The sequence below is a fragment of the Staurois parvus genome, unplaced genomic scaffold, assembly GCF_062004578.1.
Source record: "Staurois parvus isolate SC_StPar_1 unplaced genomic scaffold, SC_StPar_1.0 ptg000543l, whole genome shotgun sequence".
Classification (NCBI taxonomy): Eukaryota; Metazoa; Chordata; class Amphibia; order Anura; family Ranidae; genus Staurois; species Staurois parvus.
Window position 1 is genome coordinate 3,201,158 of NW_028318339.1, and position 24,094 is coordinate 3,225,251.

General features: G+C 41.3%; 1 protein-coding gene across 2 annotated transcripts; it reads right to left on the reverse strand.

The window, feature by feature from the left end:
- Nucleotides 1-305: 305 nt before the first annotated feature.
- On the reverse strand, nucleotides 306-23,243 carry BTBD3 (BTB domain containing 3). 2 transcript variants are annotated; one of them, XM_089690794.1, is made up of 5 exons: nucleotides 23,147-23,243; nucleotides 10,688-10,970; nucleotides 10,419-10,509; nucleotides 9,865-9,983; nucleotides 306-7,542 (listed from the first exon to the last, which is right to left on the reverse strand). In XM_089690794.1, exons 2-5 carry the CDS (start codon nucleotides 10,828-10,830, stop codon nucleotides 6,510-6,512), a joined length of 1,386 nt encoding a protein of 461 aa, XP_089546920.1. In that variant the 5' UTR covers nucleotides 10,831-10,970; nucleotides 23,147-23,243; the 3' UTR covers nucleotides 306-6,509. The 2 variants fall into 2 exon arrangements, with proteins under 2 accessions (XP_089546920.1, XP_089546919.1); XM_089690793.1 differs by lacking the exon at nucleotides 23,147-23,243 and having other exon boundaries at nucleotides 10,688-11,553.
- Between the last annotated feature and the right edge of the window lie 851 nt (nucleotides 23,244-24,094).

Consider the following 24,094-nt stretch of genomic DNA (forward strand, 5'->3'; position numbering starts at 1 on the left):
CAGACTGAACCACCCTCTATTGAACCTGGTACAACCTGTCAGAAAGGATAGGTTAGATAGAGGCACAAGGCAGCAGGCATAAATCTTTACTAGCTGCTTTAGTTGAGGCAAGTACACATTATAGAAGGATATGCTTTGTTCATTTCTCATGTGCGAGGTTTACAACCACTTTAAGATGTCTGCACTGCACTTTTTCTTTTACACATAAACCCCAAAGTGTTCTGTAACACTGACAAATTACTTAGCATGCATGCACATAAAGTGAAGAGACATATCTGATGTAAACCTGAAAGAACACAATATCATAGTAAAAAAAGAAGTCACTTTTATTTAAGAAAAAAAAAATGAAATAAGTTAAAATAAAGAGAAAATGCTTGAAGTTCATAATTAGTTGGAAACAAGCAGTGTTACCTTCTACAAAACACTCAATTTTAGCTGGTTAACACTTTATATACCAGATCAATAATACATTACTGCTTTAACAGGCATTAAAACAAGGTGGCATTAGCACAACTACTAAAGGTATAGTTTTGTAAAGGTTACTATCAGCCTGTTACAAATACATAGACAAGCATTGATTATACAGGTCATTAATGAGGAAAGGGATGAACCAAATACAGGCATAAAGAAAAAAAAAATATATAGAATTTATGACCACTAAACTTAGTGATACATTTCAAAATATTGACCATTTCTGAATATACTATAAACTATAAAGTGCAAAAAAAGTAAATATATATTCCCGTGATTTTGGATGTTAACATAGCAGGGATATTTGTGAAAAAAAGTGATGCACAGGAACAAGAACATGTCCAAATGCAACCAGTAAGTGCAAACTGGGATTAGGCTGAGCCTGCATTTACAATTGTGTAGCGTGTGAACAGGTACATTCACAAATGAGCAAAAAAACATGTTGTGCTTACAGCGCCATTAATTGTCAATGGGACCCCAACCACAGCAAGACACACAGTTTTACCTTCAAAAACTACTCAAACGTTGTTGTTAAAAAATGTGCAAAGCTCAAAAGGATACCCGGAGCTTTTTGCTTTGTGTGTTGGCAATAAATAAGCAGCTGCCCTATGCACAAAGTGCGAACACCCACATATATGCAACATGCTACACTAGTGTGAATAGCGGCTGAAAGGCAGCCAATTCCCATATTTCTTATGCATTCTTTATCATTCACCAACAGCCAGATATTCCAGTTTATTAAAACAAATAGCTTAATAGTGTTCAAAAATACAGTTGACATAATCCGTTGACATATCTGTCAGTCTGCATAAATGTTATTGGAGTGCAGAGAGCACATTGGAACTGAAATATTTTGCATATGCTTACTCAAAAATGTTTGAACATATACAGAATGCCAAGTGGCTGGAACCTGATCCATGGTTTAAAGCAGTATTCAACCCAAATCCAAAAAATGTAAATTATTGCTGCTTACCAATCATTAGATGTGGTGGCTGCATTAGGTTTTCCTTTTTAGGCTTTTTTTCAGTGTTTTCACCTGGTAATCTGGCCAATAACACTCCTCCTGTATTAACATTCCCCTACTCTGGATGAATGAGCACAGGGGGCATATTTGGACAGCAGCATTGTCAGTCTGGAGGGATGGGAGTGTTAGATGTATTAGCATTAATAAATACACTAACAAATTGAATGCCTAACACCAGCTCACACTTTATAATCATTTACAGGAAACTTTTTTTTTCCCTTTTGGGATAAACGTTACATAAATAAAAGCTGATCATTGTAAGCATCCCTGGCAGTGTTGGTTAGTCCCACCCCTGTAAATGGATATATCTGGAAGAGACTTACTGGCTGAATCACCACATGAAAGTAGAAGAAAGCCTAAAAAGGAAAAGGAATACAGCCATCACCGAGAATTAGTAAGCTGCAATATAATAGGAGGTTTGCTTTTGGGTTTAACAATAAATGCTTTAAGTCAGACAGTGCTATCAATCCGCCATTTGTGATCAGAATTATGGAAAGGTGGAAGGTTATTATGCATAGTAATATCAAACCCAGTTAGATTAGAGTGAACACCATTTAGTCCATGTGGCTTTTTATATAAAATGCACTGGAATCCCGTTTAAAACTGATGAAGCACATATTTAATCATAAATATGGGGATGTCCTTATATTAACTCTATCTTCTACAATGCAGTACTTGGAAAATGTGGAGGCTTTACAGCACTGCACAGCGCTGTAAACACTGATCATCTTGACAAGAGGAGAGAGCACAGAGATGGCCCGATCTGTGTGCAGTTTCTCCATCATCCAACTGACAGGTTGGCGTGGGTCTTTAACCAAGCTGAATTGTTCCCTGGCTGTGCTATCTGGATCAGTAAGTTGGTTGAACAGACTTGCAAATTCTTAGGCAGGTAATATATTTTATGCATATGTATTTTGAGCTATGTGTTAAGTTATCTGTTTAGAATTTGGCTCTATTGAAATCTGAAATTTTGTTATGTATTATGTAAAGAAAAAAAAGAGTAATTAACTAAAGCTAGCAGTGACTGATGGTCAATTCAATGATACTGGAAAAGATTTTGAAAGGGATCTTTAGCAAGCTGCTGTTCTATAGACCAATGACTAATACTGAAGGAAAAAGAATAAATCGAGGTTTACAAAAAAGAGAAAAGAAGAAAAAAAAAATCAGTAGCTATGGGGCTATATAGTAGCAAGTGCCATTCGTGTTATCTCACATTATATTTTTCTTCCGCAGTTTAACACAAAAGGATCCATTTATGCAATTTTATTCTGATCTCACAGTTGTTACTAGGTGAGAACGGGTTCAAAAGACAACATATTTCATGGCTGAAAAGCATTTGAATCTGTAATAAACAGGAACAATTTCTATGTTTACTCAAATTAAAATAGTGCTAAAATAATTTACAGTAGTGGGTAGTAACAGGGTGCATTAATCTAGGGAACCAGATTGACAATGGGCCCAGAACTATTGCTAGAAATTTCTATTGTTGTACAAGAAAGCCTGTATTTATTTGCTCTTTGAGAAGTGTCTGCCAATTTCTACATGGAGCTTTCTGACACTTTAAAAAGTATATTAATTTTTCCTCCTCCAATTCCTCTTAAAAAGGGCTGTCAAGCCACTGACTTTAGTCTAGGCTATATAAACCCAACATTTCATATTCCCGATATGTGCCTTCTGTACAATGCACTTGATGAAAGTATACTGTTCTCTTTGTATGTTTTCCTGTGTGTGAAATCCCTTGTGTTCCTGCCAAGTCCCTCTACTTTCCTATTAAAAACTGGCCACACTAGGCATGGAAGCACAGCATGGTCAGTTCTCTAGCTGTGCTGGGAACTCAGCTGGCCCTCCTCCAATGATCAGACATGTCCTGACACACTGCCCCTGCACAGCCATTTACTGGGTAGGGAGAAAAAACAAAACAAAAAAAACACAATAAAAAAAAAAAAGTATTTATAATTTTTTTCTATATCTATTTGTTTTGCAAGGTGAGGGTTTACAATCACTTTAAAACAGAGAACTTCTCATTTGCTCCATTTTGGCCTCTTAAACGATATCTTATTAATAATAATTTAAAAAAAAATCCTTTTTCCCCCCAGGTAAAAAAATGTGCATTTACATTTTTTTTTTAAGCTTGGAAAGCATTTGTCTCCTGCAAACCTGTTAGTGTATTGGTGTGCTTGTACATCCCATACAGGCAAGCAGATACAGTCTGACAGGAAGACCCAATGAACTACCACAGTGTTCAACAGTGCCATGGTAGTTCATTGAGAACCACAAGCTGACAGCGCAGAGGACTCTATGAATGAATGATGCAGCTGTGCGTTTTCAAAAAGTGACAGCTAGTACAGGGAACTTCTCCTCTTACTGCTGTCACAGGGAAAGAGGGTAGCGGGTGCAGCAGTGGGAATATGTTACATGTTCCTCCCTAAAAATGGGTGGAACATATAACATGTTCCAAAAGGTGAACTTATCCTTTAACTATACCTTATGTCTTGTTAGATTTATTCATTAAGTGCATAAAAAAAAACAAAAAACTGTTGACCCTGTCACAAATTCATAGCTGTTCTGTTTACTTTACCTGTGTTATCCCACCCAAGTAGTAAGATATATATTCCCCCCCATGTAGCGTCTCACGTACCGTCCAGAGGAAGTGTCTCAGTTTTTATCTTAAAGTACAAAACAATTAATTCCAATGTTTTAGAGATGTGGAGACAGGGAAGGGATCTGTAGTTTACTAAGAGACAATTAGGCAGGGTTGACATTTTTTGTGATTTCAATTAAGAAAAGTCACTGTGTTGTCATCCAGAAACGTAAATTAAGAGCAGAGTGCTTTTTTCTGCAGATCACCAGGTATTTAAAGTGCTAAAACATGGTTAGATGTGCATATATTACAGAGAAGTACTGCAATAGTTTTTGTTTTTTCATTACAATACAAGCAAGAATTTATCAGTGAAAACCTGAAATGTTGCCAAAGAATTTACATATATGAACCAACCTGTCAGAGGGATAAAATTCCAAGTAATTAATTTAGAGAGATCACATGACCCACTGTAACAACATCGGATAAAAATTCACATGTGCACTTTTGCGACTGTACATCCTCCAGCTGACCCAGACTAGCTATGCATTGGGTGTACACATGGACTTCAGGTGGAGCAATCAGATTGATGGTAACAACTGGAGAAATACACCTAAAAAGGTTAACATTTTTGTATCTGTGCAAGATTCCCTTTTTAGTTTGTGTTATATATAACATGCAACCCATGGTCTACAACAGATTATTCTTCCTGTCAGTTTCAATTTCAAGTCAGGCTATTTTTTTAATCAGAACTGTCAGCATGTAAACAGACATGTAAGCTAAAATCTCAACAACTTTCATGATGCAGTCAAACACAGCATGACCAAACCACTTTGTTAAAAATCAAAAAACAGTATTTGTCAAGTGTGAAGATACAAAGTAAAAAATGTTTCACTAAGTTTTGTTCACAGTCAGTAAATGTGGGTTGTTCATAGTTTTATCTGCTTGGTATTTTCGGTTTGAAAGATCAACAAACCTGAACAACATTTAGAGGCATTTCCAAATCTATCAGTAGCTTATGAGAGCTGGAAATATTTACTAGTGTTGTAACCCTGGGGAGAGAGAGAGAGATTTTGAGGCACACAGCTGACATCCTGTCAGTAGTCCTAACAAAAAAAAAGTCACTTTTTTTTTTGCTCACTTTAGTCTGAAATGAATCTAAAATGCAATAGGTTGAATTTCCCTGTGTCACATAGGATAATATAGTGCATTACAGCATGGGAATGTGAACACACACTTGTAAATGCTGTAAAGGCTTTTAGGCAAGTCAGTAAGATGACTTCTGCAAAGCGAGGAACAATGCCCAACGTTCAGTAACAAAAAGCAACCAGAACTCCTCTTTCACTGGCTCTACTGCATTAAAATACAAATGTCACTTAATTGATACATAAGCTGCCATCATTACGTGCTTTTGTACAGCTGTAAAAGCACAAAGCAGAACTCAGATTAAAAAACAAAACAAAAAAACAAAAACAAAATAATGCAGCTCTATTTTGATTACTACAATTATTTCCAAACACGAGGAGTTTAAGTACTTTCAGCTGACCTGTTATCAGCCTCTTGCAATCCCTGTACAACAGAGCTCAGACCGGAAGAAGGAGAAGCAGCACAAGGAGCCAATCAGTGCTCATGTGATAACAAAGAACATGCTGATATGTAGAGGGAGTGGCAAAAGAAATCTGCATTAACAGGCTGAGAGAGGGACAAGACCTGTAGGTTTTACTTAGCTGCATTATATAAAAATTTGGTCTTCTTTCAGACAGGGCTCTGCTGCACGGCTGTGTTGGAAACAAACCAGTTGGCAGGTAAAACAGCTTCCATATATGTCTTTGTATGCGTGGTTTAGCCATTTGCCTAGAGTTCAGCTTTAATATTCCTCTATCCTACACCATGGAAGTCCCAAGCTTTACGGATGGCCAGCGCTGGAGCACGTCCCCACCAAACAACTTGATACCACTGCACCGTGGCCAAGCCTAGGAAGTTTACACTGATGCCTGCTGGCTTCTCTTCCAATTTGAATAGCTTACGCTTACTTATGTGACAGGCGTATTTTAAAGTGAAATTTGAGTGGTTGCTGTGAATTACGGATAATATATATCTCATTACTATATATGTAGTGGAATTTAAAATTAAAGGAATATAGGATTTAAGATAAAAAGATACATCTGATATAAACTCTAAGTACTTACAAGCTTAATTTATGATGTATTTAGCAAAATATCTTTTCTGTTGTATTAAGCAGGATTTGTTAATGACATTTTTTAGAAACTATTTTAGAAAGTGCCATAATTTACAGTCTTTTTATACAGCAGTAATCTATGCCAAACTGGTAGCCTAGATGCAGTCAGAATTCTGATATATGTGTAAATCACATTCTATACGTTCCCGTACTCTAAGAGCTGCACTTTGTCCCCCAGACCCTAGAAAAGTATGCGGTTAGGCATAGAAAATAAGTTCGGGTATCTGTCCTCCTTGCACCCCAGTGCCGTTTGTGCTGTCTGAGGAACACTGAAACTGCACTGTTACTTTTCCACACTGCACTTCAGTCATTCCTTCCTGTCCAAAATAACTCAATTCATTGCCGTCCAAGACCACACTGGCTGTGTAGAAAGTATCGGGTTCAATCTGCACGGGATATTCAAACCAAACAGGGAATGTATTGCTGGATCCATCCGAAAAATATTTACTTAGGTTCTGCCCCAAGATCACCCCCTGGCGCTTAAGTTCAATCTTGGCGCTATACTCTGCTGAGCCGCAGCTGGAGCCGTAAAGGCCGAAGCCCGCGATGAATACTCTTTTATCAACAGCAAACTGGATGCTGTCGCACCGACCTCGGTATCGCCACTGATTGCTGCGATAGGCACAGGACTGGAAGCGATGGCATCTCTGAGGGACAAGCCCCTTCCTGGGATTGCTTACAAACTCCAGTTCTGGTTTCTTAGCAGCCGTATACCAGAGAAAGATATCATTAGTCTCATTTAAAGTCAACACTCCAGACTGTGCAGCACCATTGGCAAAGTCATCCAGGGCCATGGTTGGGATACGAATTAAGTAAAGAGCTTTGCCCAAAACCTTCCTCTTGTTCTCTATGGTGGGAGGGAGATCTTGGCGTTGACATTCTACTTCTGCCCAACAGAGTGCCGCCTCAAAGACGAAAATTTCTTTGGCATTTAAAGTCTCTCTTTTAAGGATACTTTCAAGTGTCTGGAAGTCGATGTCGCAAAAGCCTTCGCTTTTCAAAGCCAGTTCTGCTTGTGCATCAATCACTTCCCAGCACCTCTGGGTCAGATCGGGTTCTTCAAACAAGCAGCTTTGAGACAGGAGAACACAGGCATTCTTAGCACTTAAACTGGTCTCTAGGAAGTTAACACATGCTCTGGCGAGATGCGGGACGATATATTTTTTAGCAGCATACAGAGTTGCCAGGACGGTGTCAGCAGCCAAATCTATCTCATCGCAATACAAGTATCTATGGGGGAAAAAAGGGTAAAATATCACATCAATGAAAAAAAAAACACTGCACTTATGAATACTTGAACTCCGAGCTATATGCACATCATTAAATTTGCATATATAAAATGACTGAATGTTTTGGAATGATCAAGCTTTCAGTGAGCGAAGTGCTGCAGACGTATACATATCTGGTCATCATCTGCCCTATTTGTAAGACTTCCCATCATAGCCTTTTCCATATACACAGCATATGACACAGAGCACTGGGCACACAGCAGAAACAAAGCAAGCAACAAAAACACCTTTCATTGCTATGAACCTTGAAAATGCGAATTTGACTGGGTGTTATACAGTTATTTAAAAATGTTACTGCCTTATAAAACATACAGTTGACTGAAAAGTCATATTTCAATTTTGGGTGGATGCTACCAGGCTTAAGATTTCCCTCATCTATCTCACAGAGATGCAGATGGTGAAGGAGTCCCCAGAACTCCCCCATGCAATGATTGACAAAAGAGTTTGGTTTCCCTGCATTTCCCATTTACTATGTACTGCAAACAATATAGCAAGACTCCCAAAATGAAGGGAGCAGAATCTGTACGTATGGACACTGCATTGTAGATTTGGAGAGATGGTAGAAGCTAGTGGGTATTGATCAAATAATACGGTTTTTAATTTTGGGCAGATTAACTTTTTTTAAATAAGTGTGTTGTAACCTGTTAAACTTACCAAAATGGAGGGACACAACATAGAATAAAAACATGTATTTGTGAGTACAACAGAAAAGCAAGGATGATTATTTGCTAAGAAATAAAAATACATAATTCTGGATATATATATATATATTTTTAAGCAGAATATTGCAGACTGTGTTGATGATGCATTTGACACTAAATGTTGGCACAACATTAGCCAATTATTTCACCTATAGAATATGTCAAGCTTAGGCTACTGATCTGCACATTCAATTAGATTTTTACCTTTCCCTCTTCTGATAAACAAAAAAAAAGGGATCTAATCGCTTGCTTGCTCCAGGATACTCTACTGCTCTTTGAACTACCTAGAACATGCAGTACCAAGACATAAAAAGTTGTATTCCTGATGTACAGCAATGACCTTCCAACAAAAAGCCTTAAGCTTTCCTACTTCATCACAATAATTGTGGTAGAAGAAAGTGATGAGTTTGAGAAACGATGCAGGGATTTCTGCCATGCTTTCACAACTGAAGTGAGAACTGATTTGTATTGCAAGGCTCACCCTTTGAACTGTAGCTCTGCCTTGGCTTCCCTTCTGCATGCTCTGTGCTCAGGGATCTAGTTTCATGCACCATTTCATTGCACTTTCACGTTTGTGTGTTGAGCTGCTTACAACAGCTCTACATTGATATGCGAGCTAGAAATATTTATATGTTTGCCAAAACTACACTTAACATTGGTAAACAAATGCGGAATAGGCAACATGATTAGCAATATAGAAAGCACACAGTTGTATTGGGAGGGGGGTTATGGTGGAGCAATCTCAGCAAAAAGAAAAAGAAAAAAGGAAGAAGAGCAGTCCTTATTAATGGTTCTCTCTCTGTAAGATGAACATTTGGATTGACCCCAGCTTTTAGGAATATATGTATGACCCTCATTCCCAACACAGTTTATGACAGTACAGTATTATGGAATTACAAAAGATGACCAGCACACTGGTAGGTATCTGAAAAATCTAGTCTATGACAAATTGGTCAAATACCGATTTCTGCAATCCACGGAGATATTCATTTGTATTAATGATTTGTGGTTTTGTAGGCAGAATCTTCAAATAGAAATTGAATTAATCACTGAAATATGCCAAATAAGATAACTCCCGATTTGTACATCAGTCCACTTGTCATCACTTGACCAATAAATCATATGCTAACAGCCACAGAAAGTGATCAAAACCCACACTACAGGGCTGCCACACATCAATATTTGATTTCCAAAGCTGCACAGATTCTACTTCTCATTGAAACTTAAAACAAAAAACAAAAAAAAAACCAAACATTTGCTTTAGAAAACTGCCAGTTACATCTGCTCAACACTTAGCTTAACATTGCCAGAACAGATATGTCAGACCAAACTGCTCTCATATAAATCGGATCTACGTTTATACATGCTCTGCATACATATAGTTTTTATTTATTACATGCTCCTTTAGAACATTGTTATTACTAAACCCCAACACATCCAGACTTATACAAGCATTAATTTGCTATAAACAGCAAGTCTACTTGATCATCATAAAGCCGGTAATGCTGCAGTTCGCTCTGATGTAACTAGACAAATTATTATAATGCAGAGATAATGCTTACTTCAGCATTGCAAGGAAAGCAGCAGGTTCAACATCTGGTATACGGATTTCATCTTTGTCCTCAGCAAGCTCTCCATAAAACATTGCATGGAATACCGAACTGCCGACAGCTAGAACATACTGGCAAAGGGGAAGCACAAAAGGAAAGTTACACATCCATGTGACACAAGCTTTGCTAGCGTTATCGTTTTTATATAGTGTCAACCTTTGCCTTGGGAACATTACATAACATACAAGGAAGAATTACAATAAGAAGAAAAAACAAAAATGAGAAAGTCCTGCCTTAAGTTACATAAATGTATTTTATGTTTAAAACACAGCAGTGCATAAGCAGTAATTCTTAGCAACCAAATTTTAGTTCACTACAGTCAACCCAGTAAAACCTCCATCATTGGTTGCTATGGGTTACTGTACCTTGCAATCTCCTATTAAAAGCCAGTATATGTTCTGCACATACAATGGAGACTGTTTTTTGCCACTAAAAATAATACAAGTTTACATAGGTATAAGTGCAAACAAAAACAAACAACTATAAATCACATAAATAAATCTTACCTTATGCCCGGGCAAGCGTTGTGTTCCTCCAGATGGCCCAACCACAAAGTGCACATCTGCCATCAACTCATTGTTGAACATAACTGCATTTCTGTAGAAGCAAAATGATTTCAAAAGGAACTCTTTCCCAAAGAAATTTAAACAAAAATTGATCTCCACACAATTAGTTTAGTCACATCACAGCTTCCTGTAGCATGTCAGCCAGACAGACATTACACAAACTTTACAGCACACATTACAGTAAACCATCTGAAAAGTGACCTCCTTACCTTTCTCGGATGGTCCCATAAAGTCCTTGCCAGTTTGGGGAAGGGATAGTGTTATTGTTATTGAGATTTTGCTGGTGATATTGCTGCACGGAGTTAGAATTGCTGTTTGCTGGCTTCTTGCTAGGAAAAATCTCAGCAGCCATCTTCTTCTTCTTTCTGGTTTTTAATGTAATTATTTCATAGCAAACTGGGGGCAACTTGCTGCTGCTGCCGCTGCTGCTGCTGCTACTACTACTGGAACTCGCTTTTTTCGGGCCCTTTTTAGACCGGTTCTTGACAGTTTCTGGAAGCATCAAGAAAAAAGTAAGACATTTCATGTTCTTTCCTTTGGCATCTACCATCAGTATTTTAGTTCATGCAGCGGAGCATGAACAAGACACTCTGCAATAAATAAATCCAAAATGTAGTTTCTACTCAGAATTAATTGGAAGAAGCAAGAAGACCTTTTTTTTTTCCTTTTCTCTATTTTTAAATTTGTAGAAATACTGGCTTCAAGTTTGATCCAGGATTTGATGTAATAAAGATATTCCAAACATGTCTCCTATTTTGTTTGTTTCACGAGCAGCACAGCTGGGCCACCTAATGTGCAAGAACGGAAAAGAGAGTGCATGGAGCTGTCTGCATCACTTATTCTAAATTAGGTTAACAAGATCGGATTCTGCTTAAAGCAGAGATAGTCCGTTCGCTGACTCAAGTCGTGTGTTGAATGGATCTGAAGAGTAGAGATTGCAGCTTTGCAGATGGTGTCAGGCAGTCAATAGCTCTGAGCCAATAGCTGAAGCCAAAGATAATGATTGGACCAAGCATCACAGCAAGAGTGTTAGTAATATACATGGTCTCTCCGTTAAAGGGGAAATGATATACTGTAGGTGCTCATTTAAAACATCATCTGTATTGAACATACATATGCAGCGTGAAGCAAACACTCTGCAAACAGGACAGCAGAAGCTGGGCTCTCACTCCGCTACCTTAGCAAAATCACATTTTCCAGGAACAGGCTTACTGCAGAAGTAGACGAAAGACAGGTCTATAGTTTCTGTACTGAAATGCTCTGCCTCGTAAAAAGGAGATGAGGTCACTGCATTTCATTTAATCCACTCTGTTTCCAACTAACATAATGGTCTCTGACAGCAGTTCCAAATTACTAAACTGTGCTAATTAGGCCGATGGCTGTAGCAGGGATGCCAGCTTTTGTACGAGAAATAGTGAGAAACTAAGAAGCAGAGGAGGAACAGAAATGTCACAATGTCAGAAATGTTGTTAGCTTTAGTGAAAATCTGAACACAGATAACCCTGATTAACCGAATGCTTATGCATCAGTGCTGAACTTGCTTCTGAGGCTCCAACTCTCCAATACAATCAGTCTCAGGGGAGCACTAGCACTCACGATGAATCATGTGCCATCACATTAACTGTTTAATGCATTTATTATTAGCCACCGGATACCCCCCCCCCCCCATCACTGGATGCCAGCCAGTGTTGCATAACATCTTATGTAATGTTAATTTAACAAAGGCCAAATACTTTCATTATAAGAGTTGTCTGAATGAACGGATTCTTTTTATATTAAAAGCTAATTTTACAAAAGGTTGCACACATCAAACATATACTAAAGAGATCAACACCTGCAACTTAAGGAAATTCGAGACCCTGGGGGCCTAGCATCCATGGGGGTCCACAGGGATCATGTGAAGACTCACACAGACACTTGCAGGGACCGGTATATGGCTCATCTCATTAGATGTGCAGTCACTCACCAAGGGAGTTCATGATGCAGATGTGCAAACTGACAAAGACACATATACAGCCAGTAGAGATCGAATGTACAAATATGTTAAATGACATACATTACAGAACATACTGAACAGTATAGCAGGTGAAGGTAACCTCAGCACTCCAGCTCCAATTACAAATCCCATGAGGCACTGCAAGACTGACAGCCACGGGCAGGACTCCCAGAGGTGAAGACAGGATTTGTAGTTTCCCCACAGCTGGAGTGTTGAGGTTGCCTACCCATGCAGCAGAGCAAGAATAGAAGGATCAGAACCCCACATAAAATTCCTCTAGGCTGGATTTACACATCTGCAATCCGGTGCATTAACACGCGTGTTGACGTGCACTGCGTTTAAGGATAAGTTCACCTTTGGGAACATGTTACATGTTCAACCCACTGTTAGGGTGGAACATGTAACATGTTCCTGATCCTGCAGCCACTGCCCCCCTCTCTGTATGACAGAAGTACGGAGAAGTTCACTGTACTAGCTGTCACTTTTCAAAAACAGCCGGAGCCCCACACGGCCGTTTCATTCATTCACAGTCCTCTGTGAATGAATGGACTACAGGTGCCAACAGCCTTAGAGGAACTCGGCTTGTAGTCCTCAATGAACTACCACGGCGCTGTCGTAATTAATTGACTCTTCCTGCTGAAGTATTGGCTTGCTTGTACAGGATGTATGAGCAAGCAGATATATGGACGATCTGCAAGAGACCTGCATGGCATCAGCGATCATCATTTACATATGTGGGCATGGCCTACATATCTGTTCACCACTACATGCGAGCACGGGGGGACTTTAAACTTTTTTTTTTTTTTGCACTGTCCCTTTAAAAAAACTTTTTAATCACTTTTATTCTTATCACAAGATATGCATGCATCCCTTGTGATAGAAATAATAAGTGAACGGTCCTCTTTATGAAGAGATATGGGGTCAATAGGACCCCACATCTCTCCTCTGCAATGTAAAGCATTGGATAAAAACAAAACAAAAAAAAAAAGTATTGATCTGGTGCTTTAAAAAAAAAAAAAAAAAAAATTGGGAAAGGGAAGTGACATCGCTTCAGTCCTCCAAGGGCATAGAGATGAGTGGCGGCCATGTTTCCTTCACTCATCTCTATGCCCAGCGCCGGGATTGATGGTTTCTCAAGTAAGGCTGAGAACTACCGAGCAGAGGCCAGTGGCGAGGAGCGATGGCAAGGTTTTTTCAGCACATGTATCGGTACTTTTTTTCATTTCGGCCAACGGCAGAAAGGGGCGTTTTTGGCTGAAACGTTTCAGCCACCGAAATTTCGGTGCATCCCTAGACAAAATCATTGGGATATAGTACATAATGGGGTCTTGTGGCCCTTTGATGAGTTAAAGGCTATGCACCACCTTCCAAATACTCATTTTATTTTAGGTTTCTACAATTTAGACATGCATATCAATCATAGTTTGGGAGGGCACCCCCTCTCCTTTGCTCCCTCGGATATAGAAACTATGTTACAAGACGGTCTACTTAAACTCCTGTCTACTATATACAAGTCCCTGTTCCCTCCCACTCATAGCTTACTTACCAAATGTTTGAACAGTTGGGCAGTGGTAGTCCCTGATCTAGATACCCAAGACTGGGAGGATATTTGAGATGCCCCATTTGTTAGGCTCATTTCTGCTCAGGATCAGCTCATACATTATAAATTTGTTCACCGTATTTATCTGACCCCCCGCTAGGCTAGCTAAAATATTTGGCAACAACTCATCCTGATGTTGGCGTTGCTCAGCCTCTGGGGCGGATTGTATGCATGTTTTCTGGGACTGCCCTGCCATCCAGCGATTCTGGTCTGGAGTGCTTCAGTGTGCCCAGTCTGTCACTACTATTTCCCTTGGACTGTCTGTACAGCATTGCCTCTTGAGTTTAGTGGATGACTTGGCCCCCCCAATAATGCCATACGTACTTTACTTACCCTTCTTTACTATGCATGTAAACTTACCATACTGTCTTGGAAGACACCTGAGGCCCCGACTGTGGCTGCTTGGAAAGCGCTTATAAATAAGGTCCTCCCATTATATAAAACCACTTAAGTAAATAGAGGGGTACCCCTTAAATTTGATAAGGTCTGGGGTAGCAGGGTTGCTCCCCCCCACTCGGTGGCAGACAGAGGTATTGAATATTGGTTCCCACAATTACATTAGACTGTTCCTGCCTACTACTTAGCAGCCTCGCTGGCCTGTGAGTTCATGTCCTAGACTTTGTGACACCGTGCCCTTATCTGAGGAACGGATGTGGTGGGTGTTCTTTGCAACCTGTAGGATGTATGCATCTCTTCAATGTACAGTGGGGCAAAAAAGTATTTAGTCAGCCACCAATTGTGCAATTTCTCCCACTTAAAAAGATGAGAGAGGCCTGTAATTGGCATCATAGGTAGACCTCAACTATGAGAGACAAAATGAGAAAAGAAATCCAGACAATCACATTGGCTGATTTGGAAAGAATTTATTTGCAAATTATGGTGGAAAATAAGTATTTGGTCAATATCAAAAGTTCATCTCAATACTTTGTTATATATCCTTTGTTGGCAATGACAGAGGTCAAACGTTTCCTGTAAGTCTTCACAAGGTTGGCACACACTGTTGCTGGTATGTTGGCCCATTCCTCCATGCAGATCTTCTCTAGAGCAGTGATGTTTTGGGGCTGTCGATGGGCAACACGGATTTTCAACTCCCTCCAGAGGTTTTCTATGGGGTTGAGATCTGGAGACTGGCTAGGCCACTCCAGGACCTTGACATGCTTCTTATGAAGCCACTCCTTCGTTGCCCGGCGGTATGTTTGAGATCATTGTCATGTTGGAAGACCCAGCCACGTTTCATCTTCAATGCCCTTGCTGATGGAAGGAGGTTTGCATTCAAAATCTCACGATACATGGCCCCATTCATTCTGTCCTGTACATGGAACAGTCGTCCTGGTCCCTTTGCGGAGAAACAGCCCCAAAGCATGATGTTGCCACCCCCATGCTTCACAGTAGGTATGGTGTTCTTTGGATGCAACTCAGCATTCTCTCTCCTTCAAACACGACGAGTTGTGTTTCTACCAAACAGTTATATTTTGGTTTCATCTGACCATATGACATTCTCCCAATCCTCTTCTGGATCATCCAAATGCTCTCTAGCAAACTTCAGACGGGCCCGGACGTAGTGTGTTACTGATGGTAGCCTTTGTTACGTTGGTCCCAGCTCTCTGCAGGTCATTCACTAGGTCCCCCCGTGTGGTCCTGGGATTTTTGCTCACCGTTCTTGTGATCATTTTGACCCCATGGGGTGAGATCTTGCGTGGAGCCCCAGATCGAGGGAGATTATCAGTGGTCTTGTATGTCTTCCATTTTCTAATTATTGCTCCCAAAGTTGATTTGTTCACACCAAGCTGCTTGCCTATTGCAGATTCAGTCTTCCCAGCCTGGTGCAGGTCTACAATTTTGTTTCTGGTGTCCTTCGACAGCTCTCTGGTCTTCACCATAGTGGTGTTTGGAGTGTGACTGTTTGAGGTTGTGGACAGGCGTCTTTTATACTGATAACAAGTTCAAACAGGTGCCATTGATGCAGGTAATGAGTGCAGGACAGAGGAGCCTCTTAAAGAAGAAGGTACAGGTCTGTGAGAGCCAGAAATCTTGCTTGTTTGTAGGTGACCAAATACTTATTTTCCACCATAATTTGCAAATAAATTCTTTCCAAATCAGCCAATGTGATTGTCTGGAATTTTTTTCTCATTTTGTCTCTCATAGTTGAGGTCTGCCTATGATGCCAATTACAGGCCTCTCTCATATTAAGTGGGAGAACTTGCACAATTGGTGGCTGACTAAATACTTTTTTGCCCCACTGTATATGGATACTGCCATTCACTGTGCACCATAGTTTCCTCTCTTGTATTTTGCATAACTACCTGGCTATTTCTGGCCATAGTCACAGATTATTTCTTTTGTTTCAATTTTGTATGTTCTATGTAATATACGAATAAAAAGAATTTTGCAAAAAAAAAAAAAAAAACTTGTCAAATGCAGGATGCTGTCAGGTGTTCTGAGCTGCTTTGGCTTGCTACTAGGCTGCTTTTGCATTCACACTGATTTCTATAGTAAAGAGAAGCAGTTCAACCTCAAACAATCTGTACATAGGAACCCCTGCAATGCTTCAGTTTGAAGTCAGGGAATCAAAACACTCATTAGCCTCACAGCACACCCTTGTCAACAAAGTTACTATTTCTCTTATGCTGCAAATACACACAAATATTTATTATTCACCCTATTTTTAATTTTGTTAATTTACAGTTGTGCTCAAAAGTTTGCAAACCCTGGCAGAAATCATGACATTTTGGCATTGATATTGAAAATATGACTGGTCATGCCAAAAAACTGTCTCTTATTTAAAAGGACAGTGATCATATCAGGGATGTTGAATTTATGTCACCCAACACTCGAGACATGTAGTTCCGGGTGCCGGGCAGGTATTTTTTTTTATCCTTCAGCTCTGCTGCGAGTAAGCAGCATGGCTCACCTGTCAGGTGGAAGCATTCGGGCAGCAGAGCTGCTGCCAATTGCTTCCACACAGTGCAAGCCTCCGCTCCCCCCACGTGAACCGCTCACTGTCTCCCGGGCTCCGCTTGCCCATCTGCAGGCCCAGGACCAGCTAATCACCGTTGGCTAGAGGGGAGGGAGGAGACTGACACATCTGCTCCCCTTGTTGTCCTGACCCGGAAGTGACGTGATGTCACTTCCAGGTTCCCGGTCAAAGATTTCCCAGCCATCGAGGCCAGAAAAGAATGTAATGCAGTGTGATGTGCACTGCATTACATTCAAGGGAGGCATCCAGGGTGTTTTAGACCCTGGATGTCTCAAAGAGAACCTGTCACCAAAAATCATCACATAGGAGACTTTGTCCCTTTTGTAATGGAAAGAAAAAAAAAAGTTTTTTTTTTTTTTTTTTTAATTGTAAAACATCCACATTACACCCAAGCACATAACATCCCCCCAAAGAAATTGAGCCCCCCCACGTACAAGCACACGCTGGGGCGTCTACGCATGAAACCGTCGATTGCGATACACGTTATATATCGCTGCGCATGTCAGAATAACAGCAATAATTGTAGCACGAAACCTTCTCCATAACAATATACAGATGACCTATAAAGGGGCTTTAAAAGTGTCGCCTATAGAAAATACAGGCTACTGGAGTTCGTCGCCATTTCACAGGTGCACACAAACATGTTTGACATGTTGGATATCTATTTACTCGGTGTAAGCTTGTATTTTACAAAAAAATAGGGTAATTTATTGCTTTTTTGTGCACTAAAATTAAGTTACTTTTATTTTTTACTGAATTTTGCGGTAATATCATGAACATACAAAAATTGGAACTACCAGTATTTTATTCTCTAGGGTGTCTGCTTTCAGAAAATATATATTGTTTTATAAAATTATGTTTTTAAACTTGTGCAAAAATGGCTCTGGCAGCGAAAGGGATAAAGGATAAGCAGGATACTCCCCTTTCCTGACAAGCACCCAATCGGTGCTCATAACACTGCAAGGTCTCTCTCCTCCCTGCTAGTCCCCAGGTGTGGTACTGGAGAGAGGCAGGGAGGGGAGGATATTTTTTTTTTATCTGGAAAAGTAGATTATCATGAGGGACAAGTAGACTGGGGAGCCAATGTAGTCCCTGGACAAGTAGTTTTATCAAAAATTTCCACACTCCTGCATATGAGTTGTTTGGCTCCTTTTTTAAATCATAATAAAAGATATTACCCAAATGGCCCCGATCAAAAGTTTACATACCCTGGAATGTTTGGCCTTGGTACATACACAAGGTGACACACAGGTTAAAATAGCAATTAAAAGGTTAATTTCCCCACTTCTGTGACTTTCAATTGCAATTAGTGTCTATGTATAATGAGCCTGGTTACAGTATGCCCAACAACACCTTGACGCACTTCATAGCTTCTGGCACACTGTAATCTGGAGTGACAAGACCATAATGGAGCTTTATGGTCACAACCACAAGCCCTGGTTCACATATATGCAGCCATGCGGGCCGCGTTTTGTGTGGGCACAAGACCCCATTCATTTGAATGGACTCCCGTGCCCTGTGACACACCGAGAAGAATTCCCTGCACTTCTCCTGAAACCGCAGCCCACATGGGAACTTCGGTTCTCAGTATGGTTGCGTTTTCCAGTGCGGGTGGCATGCCATTAGAACTAATGGCACACACCCGCGGGTCCGCATTCCTCTGTGTGGGTGGTGCGGGTGCACAGATTTTCGTGTGGATCCGCAGCAGCACCACCCGCACAGATGTGAACCTAGCCTAAATGTGCTATATTTGGAGAGGGGTCAACAAGAGCTATAACGACAAGAATACCATGCCCACTGTGAAGCATGGTGATGGCTCACTGATGTTTTGAGGGTGTGTGACCTCTAAAGGCACAGATAATCTTATGAAATTGAAGGAAAGTGGATGCAGTATGTTATCAGAAAATACTGGCAGACGATTTGCATTCTTCTGCACAAAAGCAGTGCATGGGATGCACTTGGACTTTCCAGCACAACAATGACCCTAAGCACAAGGCCAAAGTGACCCTACAGTGGTTACAGCAGAAAAAGGTGAAGTCTCTGAAGTTAGTCTCCTGACTTTAATATCGATCCACTCTGGGGAGATCTCAAAAGTGCAGTTCATGCATAACAACCAAAGACTTTCCATGACCTGGAGGCATTTTGTCAACAAAAATGGGCAGCTATACCACCTGCAAGTATTCAGGACCTCATAGACAACTATTACAAAAGTCTGCATGCTGTCATTGATGCTAATGGGGCAATACACAGTATTAGGAACGAAGGGTATGCAGACTTTTGAACAGGGGTCATTTCAGTTGTTTAATTGTTGCTATGTTTTGTTTTAGGATTGTGCCACTCTTATGACCTACAGTTGAATATGAATCCCATAAAAAAAATAAAAAATGTGTTTTAGCTGCTCACTCATGTTTTCTTTAAAACTGGTACATACAAAATATATATATATATATATATATATATATATATATATATATATATATATATATATATATATATATATATATATACACACACACATATATATATATATACACACACACATATATATATATACACACACACACATATACACATACATATATACACACACACGGGTATGCAAATTTTTGAGCACACCTGTAATTCATATTTCTATATAGTGCATCACTCCATAAGGATTTAAACATCATATTATACTAGCACTAATTTAGACAGGATCCAATTAACCTATCAGCATGCCTTTAGAGTGCGAGAGGAAACCAGAGTACCCAGAGGAAACCTGCGCAAGCACTGGGACAACATGCAAACTCCATGCAAATAATGCCCTTACTGGAATTTGAACCAAGGATACCAGTCCTGCGAGGCAGAAGTGTGGCAACCAAACTGGGATATTGCCTGATTTCTATTTGTTACATGCTTCCATTTACACTGCATAACTTACAGCATATTCAAAGGCAGTTTTTTTTTTTTTTTTAAATTAAAAAAATAAACAGTATACTCAATATCATTGCACAGAGCAGCCCCCAACCTCCTTTTCTGGGGTCAATTGCCAGTGATATTGGCTCCTGCTCCTCTTCTGTGTCTGCCCCCATAGCAAGTGCTCCCTATGGGGACAGGCGTGTGGGCTTGATCCCAAATCGGGCTGTGTGCAGCCATTAACACACACAGTGCAGTTCTCCCCTATCCCCCACTCTTTGCTCACAGAAAATTACAAACATTTTTATCCTAATCCAGGGAATTCTTCCTTTAATTTTTTTCCCACTTTTACATTAACCGCTTCCCATCCGCCCTATAGCAGAAAAACTTCTACAGGGCGGCACAGGTGCACAGAGTCACGTGTATATATACACGTGATTTTGAAGTTCCGGGTGGAGGGGTGCACGTGGCTCGCGTGTGCGCCCTACCTTTGCCGCCTTGGCTGTCAATCACTGGGTCCCGGCCAGTGATTACTAGCCGGCACCCGGAGATCACCAAGTATTACCGACAGAGGACAGAAATGAAAAAAAACACAGTTCTCTCCCTTGTCAGCTCCTGCACACTGCTTTGTATGGCTGAAAAAAAGCTCTATTTGTGGGGGGGGGGGGGGGGGGGAACGTCAATTTAATTTGAGTGCAGCGTTGCATGACCGTGCAATTGTCAGTTAAAGTAACGCAGCGCCGTTATGCAAACAAAAATGGCCTGGTCAGGAGGGAGGGGGGGGGGGGGGGGGGGAGGTAAAACCTCAGGAGGGCAACTGGTTAAAGCCCACCTGCCGAGAGGATGCATGCATGCGCCACATCGGAGACAACTGGTTAAAAACCTCACCATGAAAAACTGATGTAGTCACCCACTGACAGGAAGTTGGATCACAACGGCATAATAAAGGAATCTGGAGGAGGCTGAGAGCAATAGAAAGGACTTTTCTTAGTTGAGGATGAACAAAAACCAAAAAAACATCAATTACTTGCAATTTCTAGTGTGAATGGGCCCTTAGGGCCAGTTCACACCACAAAAACGCTCTTTAGATGCATTCTGGATACGTTTCTGCTTAGGGCCAGTTCACACTAAATGCGTTTCCGCTGCTTTTTTCCTGCATCCAAAATGCACAGAAAGTAGGTTATATGGTTGTCAATGTCACAGTTCACATCAGTGCTTGCAGTTCCAGTGCGTTCTGGTTGGAAAAAAAAAAAAGAAAAAGAAAAGTAGAACAGGCTGCATTTTTCCTGCATAGAAATGTACTGGAATGCGGTAAAACACATCAAAAATGCACCGGAATGCACATGTCCCTATTTAAATTGAAAAAAAAGAGGGGAAACAATGAACCGGAATGCATAAAAACTCACAAGAACGTGTCAAAGACGTACCGGAATGTGCAAAAAACATGCATGCATCTAGTCTGCGTTACTATGGCATGAACCAGCCCTTACAGTTCACACCACACTCCGTTCCGGTGCAGTTTGCTATGTTCCAGTACGGTTCCATGCAGAAAAAAATTAAACCAATTAAACTGACTGCACTGGTGTGAACTAGGACCATTGGAATACATAGAAAACACTGTGCATGCATTATTGATGCAGAAAAAAAAAAAAAAAGCACACTGGACTGCATCTAATGTGAAGCAGCCTTTAACCTCCCTAGCGGTCTGATTATGTCAGCATTTCTGTGCTCAAAGCGGTACTTTTTTTGCATGGAAATATGTTTTTTTTATTGTAGGCCTGTAATTTTTAGGAATAATTCACTGAAATCTGTCAGAACAAGAGACTAGTAAACATTCCGGGTATGATAACATTTGAAACACAAAATCATAAATTATAATATAATAAAAAAATAATAATAATAATAAATGTAATTCAATAATGTAATCAAACCAAAAACACTGAAATTTGAAATAGAGCGCCAAGTTCGCACATCACTGAGCTCAGTCGCAGAATCGTTTTCAGTGTCTGATGACGACTTTCCCCACAAATCATTATCACTCAATTCTGCAAGTGGTTCTAATTTACTATCACTGTTCTCTAGCTGATCTAAAACTGCTTTTGACCTAAAGGGACGCTTTTTGGACGCCATGGACATTTCTCAGTTTCCAGGCAGAAAGAACAGTAATAATGCAGGCAGGGCACAGGACAAAGCACTCGGGACAAAATGTATGTGAAATGGTTTGATACAGTAATGTTTTACTGTGTGATTTTAGTGTATTGAGTGAATGTCACATTTTTGAATTCCCCGCCGTTCCGTCCCCCGTACATCCCAGGGAACAGAAGACGGATGCCGGCATTGGCCGGAGGAGATGGATGCTGCAGGAGGGACATCACGGGCGCGTAGGAAAGGGAAGTGCTGGAGGGAATCCCGGAGCAACGTTGCAGGATATTCCCGAGTGTAGCTCGGGGTTACCACGTCTGGTACTGAAAGTTAACCCCGAGCTACACCAGGGAGGTTAATGTACTGGGGACCGATGCATTTGGGATGCATTCTACTGTATTTTCTGGAACCAAAAACGCAGGAACTGCAAGCACTGGTGTGAACTATGCCACTGACAACCATGTAACCTACTTTCTGTGTGTTTTGGATGCACTGCAACACATGATGTGAACCAGCCGTACATTTACGAAGAACAATTATTTATTTGCAATAACAGAAACGTGTTTTTCACTTGGGTTCACCGCTGCATGACCGCGCAATTGTCATTCAAAGTGCAACAGCACTGAAAGCTGGCCTGGGCACAAAGGGGGTGAAAGTCCCCAGTATTGAAGTGGTTAATGGTTGAAACTGGAGATCTGCTGAAAGAATGGACCGCATTTGTAGAAAGGAGGAGGGGGCTCCAGTGATCCTTGCCTGGAAGGTGTCACTGGAGATGACACCGGACAGCCCTGCGGAGTGGTGTGACGTCACGTGCAGCGGGGGGGTGTCTCTATGGATCCGGAACTCCCTGTAAAGGATGAAGAAGCCAGACACCCGTATGAGGGGAGGGAGCTCTGCAACACAGCAGCGGGTGAGAGCCTGGAACTCCCGACACATGACTGAGCTCCTCCCCGGGACTACAAGGCACAGTGTGCCCGGAGCTCACTATACATAGCGGAGTACGGAGCGCCCAGCCACAGAAGCCGCACACCGCTCTCCCTCGGAGGACACACACTCACCTCAGAGGAGCCGCCAGCTCTCCCGGTGACGGACGTTCCTGTGTACCGGAAGCGGAGACTCCGCAACACGGGCAAAAACAACCTCCTCAGGTAGCCGCGCCCACTATTCCAGGTTACTCCAATAGACGGATTGGAAACGTTCTACAGCCAATGAGAGCGCAACCTTGCCGTGCGTATAGCGTGTGACGCCTGAGAGGAGAGCGGTGATTGGCTGAGCGTACGGTGCCTTCATTTCTTTGTATGGGAAGGAGAGTGAAGAGAATTTGGGAGGGAGAGCAGAGGAGGGCTGGCCGGGGCGGGGGATGTGTAATGAGTGCAGCTCATCATGTAGAGCAGGGCTCTCCAAACTTTCTACATAAAGGGAACGTTTACTGTAACTGTTCTCCTGTGGCCATCAGGAGAACAAAATGTCCCAGCATCAGTGGGAGTACAAAATCCCCCATCATTTGTTGGTGTCACTGGGAGGAATTATGCCCCATTATTAGTGTGATTGGGAAGAATTGTGCCCCATCAGTGTGATTAGGAAGAACTGTGCCCCATCATTGGGAGGGATTGTGCCATATTGTTGGTGTGATTGGGAGGAATTGTGTCCCGCAGGGGCGGACTGACAACTCATGGGGCCCCCGGGCAATAGGGGATCATGGGGCCCCTGTGTCCTTGCCCAAACTCAAAAAAGCCTATGAAAAAGGTACCAGGGGCATCTCATGGGGCCCCCTACTGACCCCGGGCCCTCGGGCAGTGCCAGAGTTTCCAAATGGTCAGTCCGCCCCTGGTGCCCTGTCATTGGTGTGATTGGGAGGAACTGTGCCCTATCATTGGGAGTAATTATGCCCCATCATTGGTGTCATTGGGAGGAATTGTACCCCATTATTGGAGTCATTGGGAGGAATCATGCCCCATCATTGGGATGAATTGTGCCCTGTCATTGGTGTGATTGGGAGGAATTAT

Bases quoted from the DNA above. Each gene is read 5' to 3' on its own strand.
- BTBD3 (XM_089690793.1), bottom strand. From the start codon at position 11,028: ATGGTAGATGCCAAAGGAAAGAACATGAAATGTCTTACTTTTTTCTTG. The intron at 10,510-10,687 runs GTAAGGAGGTCA...TTGCTTCTACAG, and splicing joins TATGGGACCATCCGAGAAAG to AAATGCAGTTATGTTCAACA. The intron at 7,543-9,864 runs GTAAGCATTATC...TTTCCCCCATAG, and splicing joins GCTTTCCTTGCAATGCTGAA to ATACTTGTATTGCGATGAGA.